General features: G+C 34.3%; 4 protein-coding genes across 8 annotated transcripts; 2 read left to right on the top strand and 2 right to left on the bottom strand.

Moving 5' to 3' along the window:
• Positions 1 to 759: 759 nt before the first annotated feature.
• Positions 760 to 13,595, bottom strand: LOC106778941 (protein SICKLE-like). 5 transcript variants are annotated; one of them, XM_022776359.1, is made up of 7 exons: positions 13,426 to 13,595; positions 12,677 to 12,801; positions 11,799 to 11,896; positions 8,526 to 8,586; positions 2,843 to 3,157; positions 1,722 to 2,166; positions 760 to 1,667 (listed from the first exon to the last, which is right to left on the bottom strand). In XM_022776359.1, the coding sequence occupies exons 5-7, from the start codon at positions 3,150 to 3,152 to the stop codon at positions 1,100 to 1,102; spliced, it is 1,323 nt and encodes a 440-aa protein (XP_022632080.1). In that variant the 5' UTR covers positions 3,153 to 3,157; positions 8,526 to 8,586; positions 11,799 to 11,896; positions 12,677 to 12,801; positions 13,426 to 13,595; the 3' UTR covers positions 760 to 1,099. The 5 variants fall into 5 exon arrangements, 4 of the variants coding, with proteins under 4 accessions (XP_022632080.1, XP_022632079.1, XP_022632081.1 ...); XM_022776358.1 differs by lacking the exon at positions 11,799 to 11,896; XM_022776360.1 differs by lacking the exons at positions 8,526 to 8,586; positions 11,799 to 11,896.
• LOC106778929 lies at positions 6,228 to 7,022 on the bottom strand. Its single transcript, XM_014666936.1, has one exon. It carries the CDS (start codon positions 7,020 to 7,022, stop codon positions 6,228 to 6,230), a length of 795 nt encoding a protein of 264 aa, XP_014522422.1.
• On the top strand, positions 8,774 to 10,919 carry LOC106778927. Its single transcript, XM_022776362.1, has 3 exons — positions 8,774 to 9,029; positions 9,911 to 10,015; positions 10,639 to 10,919. Exons 2-3 carry the CDS (start codon positions 9,926 to 9,928, stop codon positions 10,882 to 10,884), a joined length of 336 nt encoding a protein of 111 aa, XP_022632083.1. The 5' UTR covers positions 8,774 to 9,029; positions 9,911 to 9,925; the 3' UTR covers positions 10,885 to 10,919.
• LOC111240744 (disease resistance protein RML1A-like) lies at positions 11,215 to 12,476 on the top strand. The gene is made up of 3 exons (XM_022776364.1): positions 11,215 to 11,321; positions 11,402 to 12,127; positions 12,405 to 12,476. Exons 1-3 carry the CDS (start codon positions 11,295 to 11,297, stop codon positions 12,474 to 12,476), a joined length of 825 nt encoding a protein of 274 aa, XP_022632085.1. The 5' UTR covers positions 11,215 to 11,294.
• Positions 13,596 to 21,430: the final 7,835 nt, after the last annotated feature.

Below are 21,430 nucleotides of genomic sequence, written 5' to 3'. Positions count from 1 at the left end.
TCACATATCCCCACTTAAGCGCTCTACCTTTAATTTCTCCTCACACTTTATTACTTATCTAACATTCTAATCAACGTTGGATTGGGGTTCGGTTGGAAGCAACTTCAGAAGGTAGTCAAAAGTCAACTTCACTGTAATTTTAAATGATTGTAACACAGTTTATGCTAAATATAAAAATGCTGGAAAAACAAAATTCACAATTAAAGGAATTCGTATGTAATTTCACGGTTTACCCACACAATCCCTATTAATCTAAGTAAAAAGACTTGATAATGCAATAGAAAAAAAGAGAAGAAAATTATAGTGATGGAAAATAATGATAAACAAAAATGTGTTTGCTTCACATTAAAAGTTCATTTACGATGATATGAATTTGTGACCAGAATGTTTTCATTATTGTTTGGTATTCTCCGAATTCGTTCACTCAGATAAGTCATTATTAGAATATGATTTGTTTTTCTTTTGTTCAGGTAATGATGGGTGGAAAAAGTTTTATTTTCATAAAAGATAACGAAAGAAGCATTGTTTTTAACCCATCTAAATTCTACTTTAGCTCTTAACAAGTTTTTAAAATAGTCCCCAAAATAGCATTCCTAATAATATCATAATAAATGAAATTTATAAGTATCAAATGACAATACTTTGTAGTAGTAATACAAAAAAGATTAAAAGCGGTATAAAATGTGAAAGACAAAAACGTGATGTTACTGAGGGTGTAAGTCTAATTAGAAAAACACTTTGATATTTGCACATGTCACATGAGTTATAAAGCATTTGATCGTGATTTCACCAGGTACCAGCGCTTCACATGTGATTATAATTTTGCAGTTTCTACTTTCTAAACAAAACAAATTATGAATGGACTTTTTAAGTGGACCGGTACAACTTTAGATAGTACACAATTAATTGGATGCCAACATATCAAACCGTCCCAGGTACCAAACACATCCCAAAAATTTTCTTGTGTTTTAGTACAAATAGTACCTCCTTGGCATTAATCTATGAAGTGACTTGAAATTTATTTGGTTTTTTCACTGGCTGGAAATTCATTCCTCTCTGTAACGTCATGATGGACCCTTCATGTAACGAGCAGCTGTCATCATACATTTTCTGCATCGTTGGCAGCTTCATTGAATGCAGTAGCCAAGTACTCAGCAAGGCTTTGTTCAGAACGGAACTTGACAGAAGCAGCAGATGATCCCTCTCCTATTGTACTCTTTGATTTTGAAATCCAGGGTTTTACTTTCTCAAGTATACGTGAAGAATGTAAAGAACCATCGATTGCTTCCCATATTTTAGGCTCTAAATGATTCCATGGATCTTCAACCATGGAGCTCTGGTAAAACCGATTGGGACCAGGACCTGCGTTTTCGTTGGACAAATGACCATGAAAATTTGGTCCTCGTCCACTACCCCGTCCTGAAACAGAATTACCAGGGTTGTGCCATACACCCCTGCCTCGCCCTTGACCAGGCCTAGGACTGCTCCTGTGTCTAGGAGAAGGATTGGGACTGTAACTGGACATAGGACTGTTGCTATATCCTGGAGAAAGATTGGGACTGTAACTGTGCCTAGGACTGTTGCTGTATCCTGGAGAAGGATTGGGACTGTAACTGGGCCTATGATTGTTGCTGTATCCTGGAGAAGGATTGAGACTGTAACTGGGCCTAGGACTGTTGNTGTTGCTGTATCCTGGAGAAGGATTGAGACTGTAACTGGGCCTAGGACTGTTGTTGTATCCTGGAGAAGGATTGGGACTGTAACTGGGCCTATGACTGTTGCTGTATCCTGGAGAAGGACTGGGACTGTAACTGGGCCTAGGACTGTTGTACCCTGGAGAAGGATTGGGACTGTAACTGGGCCTATGACAGTTGCTGTATCCTGGAGAAGGATTGGGACTGTAACTGGGCCTAGTACGGTTGTTGTACCCTGGAGAAGGATTAGGACTGTAACTGGCCCGGTGAGCTATGCCTTGAGTAGAGTTATATAATGGACCACCTGATGGTTCAAATCTAGGATTTGGATGTCTACCAACACTTGATGGATGGAATAGGAAGTTATCGTGAGCAGGGCCTCTAGTTCCACTAAAATCCATGTTTCCATATGTTGGTGCTGATACTTGAAAAGGAGGCAGAGTCATCCGTGGATTTGTTGATTCTGTTATATCTAATAAATGAATAACAATTGTCATTGAGGAATAGATAAGGTAAATTTAGATTGTAGAGCACACGAGAAATTTGAGGTAGTTAATACTAGAAAACATATAGAACTGACTCAAAAAGCAATGCTGCATACTTTTATTCAACAATTATTAATTTATTATATAAAAATAGACCATGGAAACTTCTCATAGATTACAGAGTAGCATAAGACTGCGTCATCGGAATCACCCAAAAGTATTTAAATTAACATATAAATTTGTACCTTTAAAAGATCCAAATTGGACTCAACCAAATCCTTTATGCTAAATTGTTATGATTTAAACAATCTTTTGGCGGACTAGATTTCCTACTTGATTGAGTCAATTTTCAAAACGGTGTAGATTGTTATCAATTGATGGAAATAATGTTCTGAAAACTTATTAAATGTAAAAACTCGACATTTGAGGGTAAAAATATCAGCCTACTTGCTAAATAGGTGTCAAAGGGGAAGGGGTGTTGACGGAATGTAAAGTCCTCATTCCATTATGGATGGACGTAGTATAATATTCATCATAAATCAGGCTTATTATCTTATTGCTACATGAATCTACAAGACTCGGACTGGATAGCTACTTATACAAATCAAATTAAAGGATACCAAAGTCAGGTAGAAAGTAATTCGTGAACATATCAGTACCTACCTGGATGTGGGGATGAATATTGTGCCATAGGAGAGCGACCAACATTTGGAGGGAAACTATCCGGTGCAGCCTGGATACTGGTATTGTTCCTTTTGTTTGAAGAGAAGGCACTCATCGGATCTGTATAAAAGTCAAACCTCGGAGCAGCATACGATTTATCCCATGATGGCATAGTTAAAGGAGCTTCAATCAAGGGATTTGAGAGAGAACCGGGCATAGCAGAACCTTCCACAGCACCAGAAACTTCAGCATGATCAGCTTGCATGCGCATTTTTCTCAGCCTTTTCTTCCTCTGCTCTGAATCCTCCATGTAACCTGAGAATCCAAAAGGTAGTTACAGGCATAATATAAATAAGCAATAATAGCCACCATAAAATTTGTCACAAACACATCAACTACTGCTCATAAACAGCAAAAACAATAAGCAAAACAAACAACTTCTCATAAACTTATGAAAAGCTGTTAATTTTGTAGGTAATTAAGTAACTTTCAAGTCCCAGATTTTTATTCAAAGCACCCTTTACCTATTTCAGAAAATGCATAAGACAGCATGGTCAAAATTTGAACCTTTTCACTCAAAACACTGGATAGTAAATCATAACATAGTTTGACAAACACATACAGGACTACCTGCAAGGACTACAAATATTTACTAGTTCACTTTTTGTATAAAAGAGACAACTTTATGCCTTTCAAAACATTAATAGATAACATCTTGTACAAATTACAATTAGGACAACCAAGTTAACAATCAATTGATCAAAATTACAATTGAAACTTCAATTCAAGCTCAGTAGAACTAATAAATCACCTTGCTGGAACCTATGTTACTGGGTCGTGCTGACTATGAGAAGAGTCTTAATATCAAAGAGAGGAAGAGAAAAGTAACAAGAGCTGCAACCTCAAACTGAATTCATAGCAAGTAACTCCATATATCCCATTGTAACCATTTAACTCCAAATAGCAGGTGATTTTATTGTTATTAGAAAAGTGATCCAATAAATCTAATACACTGACGAATATAGGAAGACAGGGAGGGTGCAAGAACAAACACACGAGACATTTGAAGAGATCTATAGGCATCCTTGCAGTCAAACTCATGAGTCAATATTTTCTCGACTTTACTTAATTGTCCGATATTTTCCTCGTTTTTGTTAATTGTGCTTAATTTGACCGGAAATTCTAATTTTAGTTAATTTGAATATTCTAAGCTAATTATTTGCATTATTATTTTCAGGAAAAATTTTGAAAATACAATTTGAGACATTTGGAGTGCTGTCAAATAATTAAAGACTCTCTACATAAACATTTTAAAATTAATTGTATTGTAATTTAGTAGTTAAGGATTTTTGGACAAACTATTTTGCATCATAGACCAAGTTTTGGTAAAAGATATGAGGCCCAAATAGTGATTTAGGTTTAGAATATTTTGTTTTTATTTTGTTAAAGAAAAGAAAAGAAAAAAAATAGAAGAAGAGAAAAGGAAAAAAAGAAAAAAAGAAGAAAAGAAAAAAAAAGAAAAAAAGGAAAAAAAAGAAGAAAAGAAAAAGAAAAGAGAAAAGAAAGTTCAGCTTGAGTAGCTCACGAATGTGCTGATTCCATTTTAAAATGAAAAATGTTGATTTAATTGGAGAGGAGTTGCATCCAACAGCTGCCACACTCATAGAAGAAGCAAAACGACACACATAGGCTACATTGAATATGGATGTGCAGACAGTAGTTTGGAGGTGCAGACGGAAATTTCAGTTGGAGAAAAAAAAAAGAAAAAAATGCAGCACGTGAACAGCAGTAGGACACACGTTGGGGATTGCTTTTAATTTTTAGCAGCCGTCACTCACTAAGGAATCTCTCTCGGCTGGAAACATTTTCAAGAGAGCTTGTTCTTCAAAAACATGTTTACCTTGATGGATTATGATTGAATTGAAAGCACTTTTCTTTTCTTTTATTCTTGTGCAGCGTTGCAGCATATTAATGCATTTTTACTTTTCTTTTTTATTCTTCTTGCAAGTGTTGGAGAGGAATCACCGTGATTTATTTTTGGTTTGCAATAGATGTCACGGCTGGAACGCTGCATTTACTGTCTGCAAGGAAGCTTTCAATTTCTTTGAAAATCACTGATTTCATTTGGAGAAACATAGCTTATTCAAGCACACAGCTGACACTTCTTGTTCCATAGGAATTTTCTTTTTATTCAAGCATTCAATGCCATGCTTCTACACGTTGATTCCAGCACACGGTTTTCCTTTGCTTGTAGCGGTGTATTCATTTTTTTATTATTAGAAGAGGAAGGTTGCGGTGATTGATGATTGAAAGAGTAAACGTTCATTTCCTTCTCGTTCATTAAAGGCACACTGCAGCAACGTTTATTTAATTTGGAGTGAGGTTTTCATTTATTTTTCTTTATAAAAAAAGAAGCACACACATTGCATTTTGCATTCAATTGGAGCAAGCTGCTGCTACCACCTGCAGCTATTAATATAGGAAAGCTATTTCCAATTTGCTTTGAAAGATAGCTGCACGGTGATTTCAATTTGGAGCAAAAGAAATTTCTTTTTCTTTCGTTGGTGAAGCACACGGTTTACAAGGCAGCAAATTGTTTTATTCATTTTCCCTACATGGAGCATTGCACACGGTGGTTTATTTTAGACCTTCATTTTCTTTCAGCATTTTAGTTTATTAGAAAAGCCTTTCAATGGGAAGAAATGGTGCAGCAGCCACCACGCATCATTTAGTTTAATTGCTTTTAGGATTTACTTTGCTGGGAGATGCACAAGTGGTCATATGGAGTGTTAGATAAATATGCGTCTTCTTATTTTTCTTTGCTTTAAAATATTTTAAATTGCATCTTGAGTAATTGTACTTAGATATTTGTTTGCTCTACTATTGGGTTTAGCATTTTTACTCTCTTTAATGCTTTCTATGATCTTCAAATGTATTTAATTTTTATTTTTAATTTCGTGAATTGCATTCACAAACAAAACTTTTCACCAACCCCCCCCCCTCCTCTCACTTCGTGTGTGACCTAATTCTCGAACCACATTTGGTCCTTAAGAAACGACCTATGAGTCATTCCCTAGCTATACTACATTTCTAAATTGCAATCAAATTTGTATGGGTTGCGACATCCATCACAAACACAACCCTTACTCTCACATTTCTCAATTTTGTACAGTTCTATAACCTTTTAAGTCTGTCTCTACCCTCTCTCCAGCTTCAAGTAATCCCATCTAACAATCAACACGGCAAAGTAATAATGTCATTCTTCTCCAATAATATCAATTTATTCATTAACTATATTGATTCACACTCACCACTCAAATATTGTGTAGTCTATAATAAAGAATTTGTTACTAGTTTGATGACTCTCCTATACCAACTGAAGGCATCAATTTATCAATTTCCCATGTATCTCCCGCATCAACAACTTAGAATTAGCAGCAATGTGTTTGCTTTTATAAACAATATCTCTACATAATTCATGCCTAGGAGCTGGCCTCACTGTTCTTAATTGAAAAAGGGGACTTCTTGAAACATTACTACTATACAACTCTCTCGCTGGATGGACATGCTTCCACCAGAAATCATACAGTGCTATTTCCATTACATCCCAATACTCAGCATCACGATGTAACCTGAATAGACTACTACCATTAGGAGTCCAAACATAAAAATCCATCCAATCCCTTCCTAGAATCTCCATTAAACCCTGAGCTTGAGGAATATAGTGAATTGGAATTCGAGACCAAGGGAAAGCTTTACTTATGTCCCCATTGAAATATGGACACTTTATCTCCAGTACTCCACGAGAAGGCAATTCATGCACTAGACTGTCGATTACACCATCTGGTGAAGCAGCAAGCCAGCTGTCTTGTGGGTGTGAATCATAGACCTGAAATTCAGGAAACAACACCGTATTTCCAGTTATCAGTTTGTATCTTTCAAGTGCTTCCTCCTCTTTGATATTGCTCCAACAGGTGGCAAGGTTTCCAGAGAAAGGTTCAATAGCACCAATCTTCTCTAACCACAGTTGGACCCTTTGCCGACGCCAAAACCCAATAGCAGCAGCAAAAGTGCTAGCTGTCAATTTGTTTCTCCTAAGTGCTTGCCAGTTTTTAAACCAATGTTGAAGGCAACTAGCTTGAAGGACTGAATAAGTTTCAACAGATCTGTATTTTAACATATCACCAAGTGTGTGCAATTTTCTAGAAGGTTTTTTTGAAGCAAGTCTTAGTTTCTCTAAAAACCAGCACAGAAGCATTACTACTAAAGTTTCTCTTATTACTTAGACATGCAACAAGTGCATCCACATAACAGCAACTTTGGTGCCTGAAACATTGCAGCCAAACATGAGAGAATGCAGGAGCAATTTCACCATCGTTAAAAAAGAGATAACTGTCACTTGAACTTTAGATGTAAGCTAGAAAACAACTGAATGGGTAAATGGTATTTAAGAGAACAACAGTGCATCATGGCAATGGCAAGTGTTCTAGAAACATTGAACATGTATATGGTTTCAATCCCAGCTAGAAAAGAGCCATTAGTAGAAAGCTCATCCATTGAAATTCTTAAAATCAAACAGCTTTCCACATTAAAGTTCATAGGAATTTATGTAATAATTGTGGTATTTAATTAAAAACATAATGGCACATGGATTCACAAACCCAAAGAAACAGAAAAGGCCTAAACCATGAGGAACATTGAAGAGGTGTTGATGTGAGAAAGAAGATGGTGCGAGATAGGTTTTACCAAAAGTGATTAAGTTGACCGTGGATATGGTGTCTTGATGAACTATGATGGTGATGGACACAGAGAAAGAGAGAACTGGGGAAACGCCCTAGTGTTGTACAACAGTCAGATAGATGAAGTACAAATTAATTATTGGTTCTACTGTTGACTATTTTTTTTTTTTTAATATTTTGAGTTGAGAATAAATTTATTGGATTTCAAAACTAAATGGACTTCATTCTCACCTAAAGAAAAATTGAACCCTAAATTTAGCTCCACAAAGCTAACACAGAACACAATGGGAGTCTCTGAAAAAACCAAATTCCAATGATACAGTGTAGTCTGTATGAGAAATCTGGCCCAATAGAAACAACGTAAACCGAATAGGTTTTCAAAAAGGCCCTTAACTGAAGTTCAGGCCTGTAAAATTAGTGTGTTTGAACAAAATACAAGAACCGATTCTACCTTAAGAAATCATAGTAAAACCATGAAAAGGTAGAATGAATTATTTGTTGCTTCACCTTGACCATGGAAAATTGATTGATTTTTTCTACCGAGAATCCATTCCAAAACAAGACAAAATCCAGTGCAACCCAGTTTAGTAAATAATATCCCCAACTAACTTCATTTAACTCGCTATCATTGAACTCCATTCTCTAAGAAAAAAAAATCACTTCAAACGAAAATGCTTGAAATTCTAAGATATTTTAAGTACGCAGAGGTAAATTTTCAGCGAGAGCGCTAAGAGTCAAACCTAACATCACACAATCAGCACAACAACGATGGAAAAATTCCAAAGGGAACAAACATTAAGTAATTTTTCAATCCAAGTTTAAGTTCCCATCCCCTTTTTGGGCATTTTCCTTCCTAACCTAAAATCAGACATAATTCAGAAAAAACATAATTGCGCGACAAAGATTTTGACGTAACAAAAAAACGCTAGAAAGTAAAAACTCACAGTGATTAGGTCTTCTATCCCCAAATCCTTTAGCTGAAAGCTTTCAAGATAATAGAGAGTTCTGAAGAAAGCGGAAAAGATTAATATTAGGTTATGGAAAAATAAAGAGGGTATGAGAAACAAGCACGTACAATTACGATAAAGCTCCAATACATTGACACGCTGACATGGAGGTGACATTCATTTGCCGCGCTCCACGTCAGTTTTTCAGAAAAAAAATTGTATAGTGATTATGGGTAAAACGGGAAAAAAATAAAATTTGGGTTTCGACCTTTTTTTTTTCATTGGCGCCCTTGAGCCGCTTTAATGGGATGGTTTTCGTTCTCTCACTCATTTCCATTTTGGTTTTTGAGCTGCTTCAGTGGTTGTCAAGGTTATTGTTGGGTGTGACGGTTTAGGCTGCTCACAATCGGAGATTATACAGATTTTCGGTGGTTGTGAAGATGAAGGTTTTTCATCTTCGTGCCGCCTGTGAACTTCAAGAAAATCCACAATGCTCCCAAGGTTCTTTACTCTATCAAGATAATCTTAAGTTCCGTTTGGTTACTAACAAAATTTTGCGGGCAAAAGGTTGCCTATTTTCACAGTTTTCTTCTTAGTTTTTATTCCTCACTTTCTTTTAAATTTAATGCGCTTTAAGATTAGAAGTTATAGATTGCTTGGATAGTTTAGATCTCTGTCCGCAAATATTCGAACAACAGATGATTATCGAATAGGTTTTGGTTTTGAGAAATTGCAAAATCCTATATGGATTCCGTGAGCACAAGGTGCTGGTGGAGTCGCTGGAACTTGTAGATGTGCCTTGTTCAACCCTGCGTGACAGCGTCTCAGCGTTTGCGGCGGTGGCATTGGAGGACGTGGTGGCGGATTTGGCAGAGCTCAAATGGCAAGAGTGCTGCATAACCTCCGTCGAGAGAATAAGTTTCTCCAAAGGCAAGAGCTTGTTGCGTGCTTCCTCCGATGAGAGCTTCCGAGTTACGAGCCAGTAGAACGTGTCTCACCAAAATGGCTAATTGTTGTATTGCTTGAAATTTAGTTCACTAGTGAATTTTATATTCTTAAAGAAATCTGGCAGCTCTTTAAAAATAGTGTTTTTACGAGACAAACTGGGTGGAATAATTTTTTAAATGGGGTTTTCATTATTTTTTTTCTCTATTTCTCTTTCTTTCGGTTGAAGTAAAATTATAGCTTGTTCAAAGTAGAACTAGAGCACTTGTTAATTTCCAGAGCGATCTGTGTTTTTAAATATCTTATGCAATATAGCATACATCATTCTCTTGAAGTGATTCAGGAAATTAGAGAGATCATATTGCTTTCTTTAGATGAAGTATGGGATTATTAATCTAACTTAATGGTTGTATATCATCTTACATTTCTTTTTGTAGGATATCATACAATCAATGCCACATGATGCACATCCCATGGGCGTGCTTGTTAATGCCATGAGTGCTCTTACTGTTTTTCATACTGATGCAAATCCTGCACTCAGAGTAAGTAACAGAGAATGCTGTTAAGTTGCTCACTTTTAGATTGTTTCTACATTGAGGCTAGTGTATGGTAATAAAAAGTAACATAACATGGCACTGCCTACAACTTAATTTAGAGGAAAATACATTTTTTCTATTTCATGGGTTGAACTTTGCCTTCTTTCTAATGAACTCCTACATTTTGCACAAAATTTTCACTTTTCTAAATTTAATTTTTTTAATATTAATTAACATAGGGTCTCGATATTTACTATTCAAAGCAAATAAGAGAAACAAATAACACGGGTTGTCAATGACCAATTTATTGAGTTGTGTCATATAATCTGTTGTTTCTAATATTTGTTTAATGTGTAAGTATGATTGTGATATGTTGGTGATTAAATATATGGAGTTATGGGACCATATCCCTAAATTTGATGGGAATAAAATGTCCGATTACACAACGGTTTGTATTATTTATGAATGTGTCTACCTAACACATTTGAAAATGAAAAAGTGTGGTGATGATCGTTCAAAAGTGACTCCCCATTCTATGTCAATATGGCTACCAATCATCTACAACTCTTTTTCTTTTTTATCATTGCTCTGTCATATCATATCTATCCATTTCTATTTTTCTCTTGTAGGATGTATATTTTTACCAGCTCAAGGAATTCAGTTCAAACGATGCTCTTGAACTTTTCAATCTCATTGCCTTTGACCAAAGTGATCATAGGATGGAGTTCAATGAGCTATCACAGAGGGTGGTCGATTACGCTCATGGCATTCCATTACTTGTTAAAGTTTTAGCTCGGCTTCTTTGTGGAAGAAACAAGGAAGTATGGGAAAGTCAGTTAAACAAGCTTAAGAAAATGTCTGTTAAAAATGGGTAACTGAAAGATGATGGTCTAGATCGCAAAGAGAAACAAATCTTTTTAGACCTGGCATGTTTCTTTGTTAGATCTCATGTAAGGGTAAATAGTGGTGATCTGAAGTATTTACTCAAAGATGATGAAAGTGATGATACAATAGTTGTAGGGTTAGAAAGGCTGAAAGATAAAGCTCTTATAACTTCTTTTAATGATAACTCTATCTCTATGCATGATACTTTACAAGAAATGGCTTGGGAGATTGTTCATCAAGAATCTAGCAAACCTGGAAGCAGCAATTGGTTGTTGGATCCAAATGGTGACTTTTATATAACATTGAAAAATGACAACGTTATAGTCTAAGTACATATAACATCTTTTGAATAACATTTTGTACTGATAAACTTGTAATATTAAAGTTACAATACGGAAGAATGGAAAAACTTTGGGACGGACTAAAGGTATAAATTTTTGTGCTACCCTTTAAATTTTTTTAAGTTAACTTCACCTGATATCTTCATTTTGTTTCACTGTTTTACAGAATCTGGTGAATTTGAAAGAGCTTGACCTTATGCACTCCAAGAAATTAAAAAAGATGCCAGATTTATCACAACCAACAAATGTTGAAGTACTGGTCCTCTTGGGTTGTTCTATGTTGACTAGTGATGATTCCTCTATTTTCTCTCTGCCCAAACTCGAAAGTATTGACATTTCGGGCTGCAAATCTCTAACCCTACTCACAAGCAATTCCTATTTTTGCAACTTCAGTTATCTGAATCTAGATTTTTCCATGAATCTAAGGGAGTTTTCACTGATATCACAGAATATGAAAGAACTGAGATTAGGATTTACAAAGGTCAAAGTACTTCCTTCATCATTTGAATGCCACAGCAAGCTTAAATCGTTGCATCTAACAAGAAGTGGCATTGAGATGTTACCTTCTTCCTTCAACAATCTTACTCAACTGCAACATCTAGACATAAACAATTGCAACAAGCTTCGAACAATACCAGAGCTTCCTCCGTCCCTTCAAACTCTAGAAGTCAGCAAATGCAAATCTCTTAAAAATCTGTCAAACCTTCCATCGTCTCTTAAAACTTTAAAAGCCATTGAATGCAAATCATTGAAGACTGTATCGTTTCCTTCAACCGCTGATGAACAATTAACGGAAAACAAGAAACAGTTTTTGTTCTGGAATTGCAGGAACTTGGATGAAAGTTCTGCAGAGGCTATTGGGTTGAAAGCACAGATGAATCTCATGGAACTTGCAAACCAACCTCTCCAATTAAAAAAAACAAATTACTATATTATATATATATATATATATATATATATATATATATATATATATATATATATATATATAACTCATACTTAGCTAACATAACTCATTTATTACAATAATTGCATCATCAGTAAATATAAATATAATTATAATGACATAACAAAAGTTATAAATGTATTACATCATGATTTTTCACACAAATATAAATATATCATTTCTAAGATTTTACAGTTTTTCGGTTCATGTTGCTTGGAACTAGGAAGAGTACAATTCCATGATGAGAGAATGGTGGGATAAATGTGATGGGAGGAGGGGAGACAACATGGGGTAGGCAATTATTTAGTGAGTTTAGAGGAATCAAAGAATTTTCTTAGTATTGAAGATGAAATGGGCTAACTCTACTTTTGGATATCCAATCTGTACTACTTCTAATGTAATTATAATTATAACCGTATGATGAAAAGAATATCCTTTACAATATATCACTGGCATGAAATATTCTATAAGATATATAGAAAAGGACATAATTACCTGCCAAGGCTTGGCAAAATCATCTAAAGCTTCTTTAACACAACTTTCAGCTTTATCCCAGGTTGCAATATCTCCTAGTTATTTCTCTGGTCTCTAATGAAGTGTCCCAGACATGAAATACTGATCTATAATTGAAAGAAAAAAAAAAACGATTGATTCGAAAAAACTTTCTATGTTTCTCCTTAACTGGGAAGCAGGATAGAAAGACATCAAATTTGCTGTGGAGTAAAAAGGGTTTACAAAGATTTATGTTGCATAAATATAAAGATAAAATCACATGGGACTCCTTGCAGAAAATGTGCATCATCCTCAGCAACATTTAAATCAAATGTCATTAACAGTATGAAACTCAACAATACAGACAACAGAAAGTAAAGATAACGAAAATGGACCATATGCATGCCTGCGAAATTTAAAACCTAAAGAACCTAGCCACAATAATGCATAAAAATGTATGTGCTCCTGCCTCGGTAACTTGACATGAAAAATAATGAATTTGCCGGTTCTATGTACTAAGCAACAAATTAATTTTATTCAATTAACCCAATAAAAAGTTGACCCCCTTCCATAAAAACTAATATCAATACTCATACAGAAACGAATGAAGTACAACATTTGGTGTTTTCCAAACTGAATAAAAAACATAACTCTCTGTCACACAACCTTGCCCCCCTTTTTTCTAAGGTTTTCGAACAAGAATAAAAAAGAAAACAAAAGACAGAGAAATTAGGATTAGAGTGAGGACAAACCTATGATGCTTCTCACTTCGCCGATAACGATTAAGTCCCTGTGACTTTATTCTTTATAACTCGCTCTCTCCCTCTGGACCATGCAAATCAAAGGAACGAACAAAGGAACGAAAAAGGAACTCAATTTTCAATCAGCTTTCACACAATGCAAAGACAATTTTGCCCTTAATGACAAATGAATGACATTGAGTCCCACCCGTGTTAAATGAGTGTAGATTTTATTGGCCGTGTCCAAGAATTATTTTTTATTACAATAGTAATCCTCTAAATCCCGTTTAAAACGAGAAACTTCAGGCACACATTATATTTTTCCCTTAAAAATAATTAGTATTTAGGCACTACAAATGTTTATTTTATGTGATTAAAAAATAGTATTTCGAAATATATAAATTATACTATTATAATTCATTTTAATTGAAAACTCTTCTATTAGAGCAGTTGTTCAATAAATTAAATTTAAAACAGAGTTAAACAGAATATCTTTTAAAGAAAAAAATTAACTGTGAAATTTGAACTATGAATAAAAAATGGATGATCAAGAGATCTAATTAAGTTACTTCAACCCATACGTAAATTGTTCTAAATTTTGTAATATGCCTTCAATTTCTACAACTAAAAAATTAAGAAAGTAGATTATTTATATAAACTTTGGAGAAAAATAATTATTAATACTACTAAAACGAAAAGTTACTTAAGGGATTGAAAAAACAAAGGTCGCTAAATTTTAAAAGTAATTGTCCAATTCTCTAACTTCTATTAAAAAATTGTCTTTGCGGCTTCATGTGCGTTAATTCTAAAGCTTCAATGCCAAATAAAATTGTGTTTGAATATAACAAAGCATTTTTAGTACTTTGGGTATTTTATGAATTAAGAAAAATCTCAACACACCCAAGAATACAGTAAAAATTCTATTTGTATACATTATTCATTATAGATTTAGCTTATAGAATAGAAAAAAAAACAAAAAAAAAACTATGACCATGTACTTATCTTTCATCACACAATGTCACAAATCTTTCAAACCAACACTAATAAAATAAATAATCTTTCAAAGCATCACTTATAAAATAATATGATGACATTTTTATAATTAAGTGGTCAAAATATATGTCTAAATCACAAACTTCATAACTAAATTTACGTCTATTATCTATTATCTATTATCTGTAAATTTAAGTTTGACCTATAAGGATCAGAAGTAAATTTCAAAATTTATATTTAACACTTAGGTAAAACTTAAAAAAAAAAAAAATCATTAGTGACTAAAAGTTCCATATTTGACCATTTTCGGTTGTGGTGCATTGGAAACATCTTTTTCTTTGAATTTTTCTGCATTGTAGTTAGTTTCACATCCTCATCATTATAATGTATACGCATAATTGTTTTTATAGAATCCAGTTATTGTTTTGTATGAATGTTCTTCTTAATTTTGTAGAATGTAAGTTTTATATTTTTGGTTAATATATCAATTTTAGATTTTTGGTTGTGTAGAATAAGAGTTATGTTTGATTAATTTTAGATTTATTACATCTTTGATTAATTTATAATTTGATTAAGTTATAAATTATTACTAAGTGCATTGTTAGTTTATATTAAAGTGCATTTTTAGTTTATATTAAGATTTATTATAACTTTATATGTAAATATTAAGTAACTTTAGTTTTCATTTAAGATTTAGTAAAAATGATTAAATTTAATCATTTATATTAAATCTTGAATTTTTTATTGGACAGTCTAGAAAAAATATTTTTCATAATTTGTTAATATGTGTATATTGTAAGTTTATGCATAAATTTGAAAAGAAAAATGAGTTCAAACCATTTTGTGTTATTTTCTATATGTATACTTGATTGTGGTTATGAGAAAGCACTTTCATTTCGTATACTTCGAAGATTAATGCGAAATGCTATCGAAATTTTATCAAGTTTATGATTATAGACTTCTTCGTATACATATTAGCAAATTATGAATTTTTTTTTTCAAATTGGTAAGGTATCACCAATATAGCATGGATAGAAGTTGGATGAATGCATCTCAAGTTAGTATGAAAAGAAATTTATGAGTTCTTCCAATATGCTCTAGAACACATCATCTATGTGAACGAGAGATATTATTATCCTTGTGTTTGTTGTTTGAATCAAATACATTAGTATTTCGGTGAAATACATGATCACTTGCTTATCTTCAATATGTAAGGAGTTATATAAATTGGACTTTGGCATGAAGAAGTATTAGACAATCCTACAACATCACGAATATCAGAATATGTGGAAGAATGAACGGATGATCATTTAGAGGACATGGTACTTAATGTTGAAGAAATTTTTTTGGAATATACATTGAAGTTTGATTCAGAGGAACAATTGTGCTCATGATGCATTAACTTTATGTGATTATCGGTAACTTTAAAATTGTTTAGTTTAAAAGCAAGAAATAGATGAATCGATAAAAGTTTCATATTGGAATACAAGAAAGTTCTATGTCCAATGAGTTTGGAGTACAAGAAAATACATGCATGCCTTAATGATTGTGTATTGTACATATATGAGTTTGTTGCATTAAAGGTTTGTCCAACGTGTGGGTTATCACATCTTAAAAAGAAAGTTAATGAAAATAGTGTTGATGAAGAAAATGGATGGCCAGGAGTAACCACTTTCATTTTGTGTACTTCGAAGATTAATGTGAAATGCTGCCAAAATTTTATCGAGTTTATGTTTATAGACTTCTTCGTATACATATTAGCGAATTATGAAAAATATTTTTTTTCAAAATCGGTAAGGTCTCACATTGTGAGAATTAAAAATTTGAGAATGATGGAGTTTGTTAACAATATAGCATGGACCAGAGTTGGATGAATGCACCTCAAGTTAGTGAAGAGTATGAAAAAAAAAGTTTATGAGTTCTTGCAATATGCTCAAGAACACATCATCTATGTGAATGAGAAATATTATTATCCTTGTGTTTGTTGTTTGAATAAATACGTTAGGATTTGGGTGAAATACATGATCACCTGTTCATCTTCAATATGTAAGGGTTTATATAAATTGAACTTGGCATGAAGAAGTATTAGACAAACCTACAACATCACGAATATCTGTAAGAACCTAGAAAATAGAGTATTAGAGTAGATAGGTGTTTTAGAATTATGAGACTGATTATTTTATATTAAAATGAGTCGATAATGTTAGAAATAAAGAGCCTTGTTTCTCTACACCAAGAGGGGCGGGGGGGGGGGGGTGAATTGGTGATTTATAAAATTGTATTCTTTTCAAATCTTTTTGCAAACTTAGAATGATCTTTAAACTTTCTTGTGTTATAAGTAAAGCATGTATGCAAAGAAATGTAAAGAAATAATGAAAGAGATACAAAACTGATTTATACTGGTTCAACCTCAATGCCTTCATTCAGTTTCCCTTCCAATCAACCTTAGATTGAAGGATCTTTCACTATAATGATTTGAGTTTTACACCAAAGGTTTTACATAGCTCTTGCAAATGTAAACACTTTTCCCACTCAAATATAGAAAGAAAACAGCTGCACAAAGAACCACACGATCTTGTTGTAGAACCCTTTTGAGAACACCTAACACATTAAAATAAGATGGAACAAAAATACAACTAACACAATTCTAATTGAATGCACAATGAATATTGCTAAAATTGTTGATAGGGAAGCACTGGTTTAGCCAAACCTTACAATCTCAAAGCTTCTGGTTTTTTATGATGACAACACATAATTAATAGCACATATGTTTATATGTGTTACATGTTCACAACTTTCATGTTTATGATTATATGAGAACATGTTGGTGTTGTTTTTGTCATTGCATACAAATTCACTGCGTTATACATGAGATATTATTTGTGATTGCATAACAGATGTTTTCAAAAAGGAAAATGTTGGGGCAAATCAGCAAGTGTACCGAATTGCACAAGTAATATAAAATGGTAAGACCAAGTATCGTATCCCAGAGGACTCTCGGCGTTGAACAGTTGTGTGAAAACGAGATTAACTAAGACTTAAAATAACAACGATCATGGATTTGTGGTGCAAAAATAATAAAGAAAATAATTTGCAATTGGTCAGTGGCAAAAGAGCATAGAGATGAACAGAGGTTGATTTATATGAGATGGTTATGCTGTTGGGGTTAGATTTCACCAAGTTCCCTCTCATGTATGTAAGAATTCCTCTTTATTCATTAATGCTATCGTCCCTCACAAAGACACTTAAACTCGATCCCTCGGTCAATAAGCCTGTCCCTAATTACCAGTTCATGCAATTCCTAGCATTCCCAATAAAAAGATATGAAGATCAATAGGTTAAGACGACTAAGACTCATACCCTCATCCCTGAGCAATATAACCCTTAGGAGTAATTGAACAAGGACCTGAATTGTAAGGAACCTTCCGGCACTCATGCAACTCACAGATAATGCTATTGTATAAGCAAGAATAAAGAAGATGAATTACTCTAACAAATAATGAAATAAAGCATATGAAATTAAGAACAAATTCAAATACATGAGAGTTCACAAGGTTACATCATTCCCCAACAACAAATAGAAATTAGTTCCCCATAGACATGGGGGAACCTATGAACAATGGAAGAAAAGAATGAAGAATTGAAGATTAAGAATTGGCTAGGAGTGTATTGGATGCTCTTTTCTGCCAGGGATGCAAAACCTAGAGCCCCAGGGTCCTTTAAATAGTGCCAGACGCGTCCCTGAGTGCAGCCCGGTCCAAAAGAATCAAATTAGAGCAGAAACAAGGCCGGATCCAGGTCAAATCACGCTTAAGTGTCTCAGGGAGCTCGCTCAAGCGTGAATCAAGGCTTATGTGGCGCTTGGGCGCTAGTTTTTCTTGCCCAGGATACGAACGGTCGACGCCCGGGCATCGGGTCCGTCGCCCGGGCGAGGAAGGTGATCTTCAGCTCGCAATTTTCGCGTTCTCCTCGCCCGGTGCTCACCTGGGCTTCGGGTTTTCTCCCTTCTTGATGCCTTTTTGACCCCTTTTGAGTTCCATCTGCATGGCTTTTTACTTCCTCTTCCAATATTGCCTCAGTTTCTGTTAAAACAAGGGGAATTTGTTAGAAAATAGTTAAAATCAACCTCAACTCTCTTATTCACACAATTTACTGAAAACACATGAGTTCAAGCAAGTTTCTAAGTCAAAAAGGGTGTTTTTAGTATCAAAATTATATATCGAATAATGGTATTTTAATCCATTATCACAACCCCAAACTTAGAACTTTGCTTGTCCTCAAGCAAACAAAATGCAACTCAGTTTTTCAGAACAATCACTACAATGACTCAACCTTTGTCAAAAACTTTTCAAAACAAGAAATTACTTTCATCAAGTCCAACATAAGATATCAGTCAAGATGTGCAGATGTTTAAATGCATTTAACAGGTACTATCCTTAAGAGTGATCAATCAACCAAACAGAGATGCAATCAGAAATTCAGAGAACTATTCCTCACCAGAGAAAGTGTTTCACTCAAACATTCAAAAATATATCACTCAAGCATTCAGAAGTGTCTCACTCAACTCGTAGGTGTATGGTGTGGTGTTTTCTCTCTGTTGTCACAATGTCACACAAATTAATTTTGCCTTTCATTTAACCATACTCAAACATATTTCAAATAGGTTGTCATCACAAGGGCTTTTCATGGCTTGTAACTTGGCTGGGCTAGGAAGGAAATTGGTTTTTCTGGTAAGCAAAGTTCCTTGAGTTAAGAGAGACATTTATTAATTCATCTTTTAAGAACAACTCTCTTTTCTTTTTCCCAGCCTTCCCTTTCAGTGAGCTCTTTCTTTTTCTTCTTGAATTCTTCTTTTTCTTACTTTTTCTTTTCTTTTGCCTTTTTCTTGCTTTTCTTTTTGATTCCTCACTGCTTAGAGAGGTGGTTTGTGTCTTGGTAACCCCAAACTTGAACCTTTATCAGTACCTCATCAAATGTTCTTAACTTAACTCAAGGTAAAGATTTTTCAAAAAGGTTTTTCAAGACATGTCAGGCTCAAGGTTCAAAGGTTAGAACAAATTGTTCTCTTTTCAGTGGGCAAAAATATTTTGAAGGCCAAAAGAATAAAGGATAACAAAAGATGGCCTTGATCACATGGAACCTGCAGGCAAGTAGTTCAATCACAGAAAATTTGGGCAAAATCATTTATGCTTTGAGAATAACAACAATTATTTAAGAATAATTTTGAAGCTCAAAACTCACACAGGTAAACTCACAAGTTCTTAAATTCAGAAAAACAACATGCTCAATATTTTAATCAAACTTTATTCAAGCACCTGTCTCAACAGTTTATTATCATGCATCATCTCAACTTCAATCAAACACTAAAATTTTCAAAAAGCAAACTTGTCACACAAAACAGAGCACAATTGAATCAAAGAAGTTTCATTCATTCAAGCAGAGCACATAAAAATTAAAATAAAATAAAACACACATTCAAACTATAAATAAAAATTAAAAATTAAAAGGTAAAGGTTCGGAGCAGTAGGTTGCCTCCCAGCAAGCGCTTCTTTAACATCACTAGCTTGACCCAATAGGCTCATGTCACATCAGCCAGCTACATCTTTGATTGTGGTATCATCCTTCCCTTTAGCCTGTCAGCTGGTCTTCAGCATTTTCCTATTCACCCTTTTTGTTCTCCTAGAAGTAGGAGATTCAATCTCTATCAGTCCATCAACTATGAAGTCCTTTATTACCCATAGCTTTTTGTTGAATTGTACAGGGAGGCTTGGTCTCAGTCCTTCCTGCTTCCATAAAGGACTTTGGTGAACATTTGTTCCTTTGCTGTCTTTTTCTTTCTTTGGTACCTGTGACAGAAAACATTTTTTACCTTTCTTCCTTGGCTTGGTGGTTCTGGTACCTTTCCCGGGTGCATCTTTAAATGTAGCTTTGGGATTGGTTTTCTTCTCTTCAATCTGCCGCCCTGTCTTACAGGCGCTCAAGATCACCTCCTCTTCTTGGTCTTTGAGGGCTATGGTTCCTTCATCAACATTGATGATTACTTTGGCCGTCTTCAGGAACGACCTTCCAAGAATGATAGGGATCTCTGCATTTTCTTCCATCTCTAAGATCACAAAGTCTACCAGGAATATCAGGTTATCAACTTGCAACTTCACATTTTCTAACACCCTATAGAGCCTTTTGGGGGATCCATCTACCATGAGGAGAGACATCCTTGATGGCTTTACTTCTAACTTATCTTTTTAAGAAAAGCTAGGGGCATTAAGTTAATGTTGGATCCCAAATCAATCAAGACTTTCCTCATCTTGTGCTCCCCAATATTGCAAGGAATTGTGAAACTTCCTGGGTATCCTTCTTTTGGGGGAAGAGTCCTCTGTAAAATTATGCTGCAATCCTCTTGTTCTTCATTTGTCTCCTCTTTCAAATTTTTCTTTTTGAGGAGCTTTTCAAATTAAATAAAGTGCAATTTGGAATTCAAAGCAAAATTGAATATGTCTTATTCCATGAATAAAAATGCAGCTGTGTGCTTGCATAAAGTAAAATCCAATGAAAAGAAATTTATGAACCGTAACAGCTTTGGAATAAACTTTTATCAAAATAAAGCAAAGATAATAATGTGTTATATACTTGCAATTCAACTAACACATGTAACTTTCTAAATTAAAAAAAAGACATATCACCCTTTGTCTAAAGCTTAAATGAAAGCAGCACACCCTTCTTCTTTAGAATAAAAATCACCGCTTCATTCTATTGTCCGCTGCTTCCAAAAAACGTTAAAGGCCCCTTTCTTTTAAGTGGTGGTTGCAACTGCTGGCTTGAATAAAAAAAAAAATCACAAACGAAATGAAAAAGGAAATGAAATAAATTTGGAGCTCTCAAATTCCATTCTCGTACAGCAACGTTCAACAAGTTTTTCCATAAAAAAATTTAAGCAAGCCAACAAGTGAAAGTGGCAGCTGCTCCAGCTCAAATGAAAAGACCGTGTGTCTTCATCAACACAATAAAATGAATTCTCCAAATAAAT

Source organism: Vigna radiata, unplaced genomic scaffold (genome assembly GCF_000741045.1).
Source record: "Vigna radiata var. radiata cultivar VC1973A unplaced genomic scaffold, Vradiata_ver6 scaffold_180, whole genome shotgun sequence".
Classification (NCBI taxonomy): Eukaryota; Viridiplantae; Streptophyta; class Magnoliopsida; order Fabales; family Fabaceae; genus Vigna; species Vigna radiata.
The sequence above is the reverse complement of the archived record's forward strand: the minus strand, read 5'-3'. Positions and strand labels throughout refer to the sequence as shown.